The following is an 8,241-nucleotide window of genomic DNA, read 5'->3' as shown; positions in this document are numbered from 1 at the left end:
ATATATAAGTAGAGGCGTAGCCGATCTTCAGCCCACAAGCCCAAAAGTGAAGGGAGAAAGAAAGTTGATGGAAAAGAAGGGAAGAGCACTAAAAGGCTGCTTCAAGGAAGACGAACGCACACACACTACGAACTCCACCTCCAACCAAATTCCCTTTTCCCAAACTTTATATAAGCCACATAGCAACTCATTATCATATTAACACACACACACATACCCACCACTCTGTCTTTCGAGGAGGAAAAGAACAAAGCAAGTGAAATATAATTAGTAAACTCCCCCACCCCCTTTGCTTTGGGGACTGCAAGCGCTGCCTTGCAACTCTCAAAGCTGCATTCTGCATCAGTATAGCCCAATAAAGAATTGTTCTACTGCTAAATACTCACAACCCCATAAACCAAAGCGCATGCCCCTTAACCTACTCGTCATCTTCAAACAAGAGAGGAAAAGAATTAAGGAAAAACTTCTGTTTCCTTCAACTTTCAGTCATATTTCATCTTCTGTGCTTGTTTTCTTGATCTGGGCTTCTCAAGAAACTAGGCAAAGATGATAACTTTGTCTGATTTTTACCATGTTATGACTGCAATGGTGCCACTCTATGTGGCCATGACATTAGCCTACGGCTCGGTGAAGTGGTGGAAAATTTTCACACCAGATCAGTGCTCAGGCATCAACCGCTTTGTGGCGCTATTTGCTGTCCCTCTTCTTTCTTTCCACTTTATTGCTAAAAATGATCCTTACACTATGAACTTCAGGTTCATTGCTGCTGACACTCTTCAGAAGCTCATTGTTCTTGCAGTTTTAGCGGTGTGGGCTAACTTGAGCAAAAGGGGTTGCTTGGAATGGACAATCACACTTTTCTCACTCTCAACTCTCCCAAACACTCTAGTTATGGGCATCCCTTTGTTGAAGGGAATGTATGGGGAGTTCTCCGGTGATCTAATGGTGCAAATTGTTGTTCTTCAATGCATCATTTGGTACACCCTGATGCTGTTCATGTTTGAGTTCAGAGGAGCAAGGATGTTGATTTCTGAGCAGTTTCCAGACACAGCAGGCTCTATTGTCTCCATCCATGTTGACTCTGATGTGATGTCCCTGGACGGGAGGCAGCCTCTCGAGACTGAAGCAGAAATCAAAGAAGATGGGAAACTCCATGTGACTGTGAGGAAATCCAATGCCTCAAGATCCGACATCTTCTCAAAAGGCTTTTCATCAAACACTCCGAGGGCATCGAACCTCACCAACGCAGAGATTTACTCCCTCCAGTCCTCAAGAAACCCTACTCCAAGAGGGTCCAGCTTCAACCACACAGACTTCTACTCCATGATGGGGGGTGGAAGGAATTCAAACTTCGGCGCAAACGACGTTTATGGGCTCTCAGCATCAAGAGGGCCAACTCCAAGGCCCTCCAACTTCGAGGAGGAAACTGGGAACAAATCAAGATTCTATCCAAACCATTACCCAGCACCCAATCCTGGTATGTTTTCACCCACAGCTGCATCCAAACTGGCGAAGAAGCAAAATGCGCAGCACAAGAGCGGCGAGGAAGGCGGGGGGAAAGATCTTCACATGTTTGTTTGGAGCTCAAGTGCCTCTCCTGTTTCGGATGTCTTCGGAGGCCATGACTACGGAGCTTCGGAACACCATGCTGCTAATGGCAAGGAAGTCAGAGTCGCTCTTTCTCCTGCCAAAGGTGCCAACTTAGCTACTTATCTCTTTTTCTTTTTGCTCTAATTCTCTGTTTTCAGTTTGTCTTTCCATAAAGGACTGTTTGTCTAAGTATATTTTATGATATTATTAAAAATTTTAATAAAAATAGGATAAATTAATAGAGGCTCCTTTAATATTTATCTTAATTATAAATACTATTCTATATTTGAAAAATTATAAATACCCTAACAAAGACCTTTCTAATGAGCTGTTACGAGGGTATTTGTAATTCGGAATATGTAATTTTTCAAACAACAAATAAGTATTTTTAATTATGATAAATCTTTAAGAAAGTCTCTTGTAATTACCTCTAAAAAGATAAGTTCAAAATATTATTATTTTTATTGATAATCTAAATTTTTAAATTTATATTATATTTTTAAGCACTTCAATTTCAGCATGTTTACTACTTTTCATTTTTATTTTTAAATAGTCCAAATTTTTACCATAGCTAAATTTATAATTATTGGTATTTTTCATAAATAAAACGCAATTAACTTGAATATTGTTTTGTTGATGAATGCCATTTTATTTTATTTTTATTGTTGTTGAATTCTTTTATGGAGGGGCATAGAGGTGACGAAGAAAAATTGTTGAATTGTGATTGTTTTCCTTTTTTCTTTTTTTCCCTTTGATATTTTTAAACATTTTTTATTTAAACTTTCAAATTTGAAATATTCTTGCAAGTGTATTCCCAATATGAATACTATACTTTTGATTGATGTCTTATTTATTTTTCTCAACTTAAGTAAAATTAAGCAATATATTCTTTAAATTTTTTATGTTGGTTTACTAAATTCTAATTTATAGGACCCAAAATGATATATACCGGATTTTTTATTAAAAAAATAACAGGTATAACGCTATTTTTGTCTATTTAGATAGAATTTTCAGAATTAGGGGTATTTTTCATACCACCCTTATGATACAAAGAGAGAAATTGGATTTAACTATAAATCTTACAACTATTTAGGAAATTTTTTTTACCCAAACTAGGTTTGGCTGAACCAAATCAATCATAGAGCAAGTATAATACGCTTGTTATGTTATTGGTCACTTTCTCTGAACTGCACACTAATATGGCAAGTGTGTTGCACATGCCATATAAATGGTTTAGGTTCGACCAATCCCTGTTCGGGTTAGAATTTACCCTATTTAGAGGTTTTATTGGTATGTAGGGTCGGAAGAGAAATAGAATGGGCATTTTCAAGTCACTTCCTGTATCCATAATAGGTATGATTTAAATTTAAAAATACATATTTCGGTAAATCAAGAATTAACAGTCCTGTCCTCCAATACGGTATTAGCTATTCCTAATGCGTCGAAAATAATTTCATTTTTCTTGATAAAATTATCCTTATAATAGAACAAGTTGACAAATTTGAATCTGTTTTGTTGATTAATGGGGTTTGTTTTTTGTTGTTATGTAGTGGAGGGGCATAGAGAGAATGAAGAAGAGTATATGGAGAGAGAGGACTTGAGCTTTAGAAAGAGAGAGAATGAAGGGGAGAAGAAAGGGAATGGGAATGGGAAAGCAATGCCTCCAGCAAGTGTAATGACAAGGCTTATTTTGATAATGGTTTGGAGGAAACTCATCAGAAACCCCAACACCTACTCCAGCTTACTTGGCCTCACTTGGTCTCTTGTTTCCTTCAGGTAAACCCCCCGCATAGTTCTTTCAAATATTATTTAAATTAAAATATTTGTATTTTTTATATATTAATATATATATATATATGAGATTTATAAAAAGAATTGATAAAATAAGATATTCATGGTATACATTCTCTTCTTTATTTTAAATTTTCGCAGTTATAAATTAGTATATGTGACACGCTCAAATGTGTTTGTATAATTAATATTAATTTTTTTTAAAAAGTATTATTTTAGATATATATATATATATATGTTTGTTTGGATAAATAAAAATATTGAAAATAGAAGAAAGCTATGAAAAATTATTGAAAAAAGAGTGTGAGAAGAAAAAGGGATGTGGAAGTCGAGAAGAGAGAGAAAAATAAATATTAATCAAATACACATTTTTTAAAGAAATTACAATTTTGGTTCGAAAGTATAGGATGGATTGCAATATTAGTCCCATACTTTCTGAAATAGTCAGTATTGGTCCTACACTTTAGGAAAACGTTGCAAACTATAATAATATTGCAACATTTGGGACTAAAACTTTGCAACAATCTTTCAAACTGTGGGACTAATATTACAAAGATAGAATTAACTTTGCAACGTTTTTCTAAACTTCGAAACTAACGTTGAAAATTACGGGATTAATATTAAAAACCACTGTATATTTTAGGAGTAAAATTATAATTTTTTCGAAAAAGAAAAATGGAAAGACAGAGTTAATTGAGGCAAATGTATGTAATTAATTTTGATAGATTGACGAAATGTGCATGTTGGGTGTTTGCAGGTGGCATGTTGAGATGCCTGCTATAATAGCAAAATCCATTTCTATACTGTCTGATGCGGGACTTGGCATGGCCATGTTTAGCCTTGGTCAGTTCTCTTCTCTTCTCTTCTTCCTCACAACCATTATTTCTTATATTTAGGTAAATTTATTCCAAATATTTTATGAATTCGTATATCTTACAAAAATACTTTTAAATCTTATAAACTATTTATTTTAAAAATATTTGAATAAAAAATAAGATGAAAGATTTCAGAATACGTTAGTTTTGTAATGAATTTAAAAGTAATTTGTTAAATTTTTTGATAGTAAGTTAGCAACTCTTTATTTTTTATAAAAAAAAATTAAAAAGTTTTAATTTTTTGATTTATTTAAAAAAATTATCGTATGCAATATAAATTCTAAAGAATATATTTGAAAATTTTTATCTTGTTTGGTTTCACTTTCAGCTTTTTTTTTTTCTTTTTTTGAAACATTGATGAAAATGAAAACATGTCTGTTTTTAATATTCTCGCTAGAAATGTTTGTATTCATTTTTTTTATCTCAATTGTTACTTTTTCGTATATATTTTTTTAAAAATTACATTAAAAACAAAAGTTGTCGGAATTTGTTTAAATTATTAAAAAATACACTTAATTAAACTAGTCGCAATATTCCCTGAAATATTGCACCCAATATTCCCTGAAATATCGTGTTATACACAGTAAATAAATAAATGTAGGTACATCCCACAACTTGTGTCGAAGAATTGTTGTTGGGGGAGTTTTCTAGGAACAATTGACAATTGGTTAAGATTCTTATTCGAACCAAGTTTAGTTAAATTAAATCAACTACAGAGTAAGTGTGATATGATTTGTTATATTTTTTTTTAAACTGTACACTAATTATACAGTAAGTATATTATATTTATCATATAATTAATTTAAGTTTAATCGAAATTTTTCCAAGTAGAATTTCCCTTGACAACTGTGTTCTTTAAATGACATTAATCATCATCATTAAACCCCGCTTTTAATTATTATATATGAGCGTGAAAAATGGTAAAAGCAAAGCACGCCTATATTAAAGCCAAAGTTGAGATTCATGATGCATGTCTCCCTCTTTATTTCCCTTTTTCTGCTTAAAAAAAAAGGGTAAATTATATGTAAAATCCCTGTAAATATGTGAAATTACACTTATTTTAAAAAAAATTGAAATGATACTTACACTCTCTTTGAAAAATTTATTGTTTACATTTTTTTTTTCATTTTGTTAGGATTTAGACAAAAAAATACTGACATTATTAGCAAAAAAAAAAAGAAAAATTTAATTTTTATCCTTCATTCAACATTATCATGTATAATTTTATATTTATAAAAAATTTGAAGTGATGTTAACCTTACTCTATATATATTTTATTTATCTCTTTAAAAGTACAATAATATACATGAGAAATACTAAATGAGGGACAAAATAAAAAAAATTTCAAATATTTTTTGCTAACTTCAATATTTGTCGTCCAAACCCTAATAGAAATGGGGTCAGGTGTAAATGAAAAATTTTCGAAGGGACTGTTGAGTGTAATTTCAATTTTTCTACGAGAGAAAGTGTAATTTTGCATTTTTATAGAGGGTTTAATTATAATTAACATTAAAAAAAGTAAATTATATTAATTTTTTTCTGTTATAGTTAGGTTTAATTATAAAAACGCATTTTATCTTTTACAAAATTATTGGATATAATGTACCAAAAAAAAAAGAAAAAGAAAAATATTATAGACAGTATAAACATGCGGTAGTGATGATGATGATGATGAGAGGTGCATGCTGATGTTGGGGATTTGATATGTTGACTGGTTGAGTACGTACTGCAGGTCTGTTCATGGCATTGCAGCCGAGGATCATAGCATGTGGTAATTCCGTGGCAGCTTTTGCTATGGCTGTGAGATTCCTTACAGGACCAGCTGTCATGGCTGCTGCTTCCATTGCTGTTGGCCTTCGTGGCGTTCTCCTCCGCGTTGCTATTGTTCAGGTCACTTTTACTTTCTCCAATATTTCAATTATATCAAATATTATTAATTTATTTCAAGTAATAATTTTAAAATAATTATTAAAAATATTCCCCTGAGAATCTCACTAAAAAATACCAACACATGACAGCCAACACGTGAATCTAACTTCTTTTGGCTTATAATTTGAAAAAAACACAAACACCCACACTAATTATCATTATCAATTTAGAAAAGGAATGTACTGTCAATTACTTTCAAACACAACACGACAATTTCACAGTCAACGGAAATCTAGAAAAAAAAAATTAAAAAAGTGATGATGATTAATTATTATGATTAAAATAAAAAGGTGTATAAAATATTATTTAACGAAAAATTTATAATTCTGATTCTAAAATATAAGGTGGTTTGCAGTATTAATTTTATGTCTTTTGGTATTGTAAATATTCGTTCGACATATCAGAAAATGTTGCCATATTAGTATCATCGTTGCAATATCAATTCCACATTTTAGAAAAATGTTGTAAAGTTTGCAAATTTGAATTTGGGACCAACTTTGCAATGTTTTCCTAAAATCGGACTAATATCGGCTGTTTTAGAAAGTATGGGAATAATATTATAAACCACGTTATACTATACGAATAATATTGTAAACCACCCTATACTTTGGGACCAATATTGCAATTTTCTCAGTAATTAACTATGGCCCCACAATGGCTATTAACCTGTTGTCTTCTACGAGCCCAAAACATTAGTCGCAACTAAAAATCGTAACATATGTTTTGGTTATAATTAAAACTACGGGAAATATTCATTAATCATGGTCAAAATTTATTTTTTTTTTTGTATTGATCTTATTTGATTGTGGTAGATAGTATTGATTTACCATAAATTTTAAGTTGTGGTTGTTGCAATGTAGACTATATGTTTATTTTTTTTATTGTGCGTGTATTGTATACGGCTCTACTTTCAATGTTTAATTTAATTTAATCATATTTTTTAAATCTAAAACCGAACACATAATCACATACCAATTACTTATTAATGTGACATTGTTTATAAAAATGTGATAAAAGATTCGCATTGAAAATATTGATGGTGTTGGCGTTGGCAAACAGGCTGCTCTGCCTCAGGGAATAGTCCCCTTTGTTTTCGCCAAGGAGTACAACGTCCATCCGGATATTCTCAGTACAGGGTAAGAATATATTTGCATATATATATATAGCTATTTATGTATATTTTTTCGAATAAAATTCATGTACTTCGATTTTTGAATTAATTATAATCTATGATTTTTATATGGTAGTGTCATTTTCGGAATGTTGATCGCATTGCCCATAACACTAGTCTACTACATTTTGTTGGGGCTATGAAGGTGGAATCGATCATTTGATAGGTAAACGAAGGTGAAAAACTCGTTGGAAGTTTGTATTATTGCAGACGGTAAAGATTTTTAAGGTCTAATCATAAGAGAGGCAATCGAGTGCGTATCAATCGCTAGTTTTTGTAGTAAAAGTTGTAAAATGATATTTATAGTGGATCGCTGTATTATTTTATTTTTGTTTTAAGAAATTAACTAATGCTTGCAAGAAGAAATAGAAAGTATGGTTCTCTATTTTCTTTTAAGATAATGTTTGGTGTATTTTATTTTAATGTATATTTATATTCTATGTCATAGATGAGTGTTATGAATCAAGTAGTTTTGGATTTTTCTTACATGAGCATACGATATAAAAAAAAAGAGTAATTTACGTTGACACCTTTTAAAATTAAATCAAAATATACAAATACTCTCTATTTTTTGTTAAATTACAGTTATACTTCTTGAGGCTATAGTTGTAATTACAACTACACATCCTATTCAAAAGCAAAACTTATATAAATACTTTCTAAAAAATATTACACTTACACCCTTAGGGGATATAATTATAATTTTATAAAATACAGGAAATATTTGTAGAATTTTACCGAATCTAAAAAATATCAATAATTTTAAAATAAAATATGAAATATAAAAAATCAAATTACAATTGAGGATGGAAGAGGTGGGCTACATGATGCATTCTCGTTTATCTATGCAAATATTCTGTCCGGCGAATAGCAAATCTTTACATC

General features: G+C 31.0%; 1 protein-coding gene across 1 annotated transcript; it reads left to right on the top strand.

Moving 5' to 3' along the window:
• Positions 1 to 7,527, top strand: LOC105158068 (auxin efflux carrier component 1). Its single transcript, XM_011074694.2, has 6 exons — positions 1 to 1,693; positions 3,141 to 3,366; positions 4,139 to 4,224; positions 5,989 to 6,146; positions 7,245 to 7,321; positions 7,433 to 7,527. Exons 1-6 carry the CDS (start codon positions 547 to 549, stop codon positions 7,497 to 7,499), a joined length of 1,761 nt encoding a protein of 586 aa, XP_011072996.1. The 5' UTR covers positions 1 to 546; the 3' UTR covers positions 7,500 to 7,527.

This window comes from Sesamum indicum, linkage group LG3 (genome assembly GCF_000512975.1).
Source record: "Sesamum indicum cultivar Zhongzhi No. 13 linkage group LG3, S_indicum_v1.0, whole genome shotgun sequence".
Classification (NCBI taxonomy): Eukaryota; Viridiplantae; Streptophyta; class Magnoliopsida; order Lamiales; family Pedaliaceae; genus Sesamum; species Sesamum indicum.
This window is presented reverse-complemented; position numbering and strand designations above follow the sequence as displayed.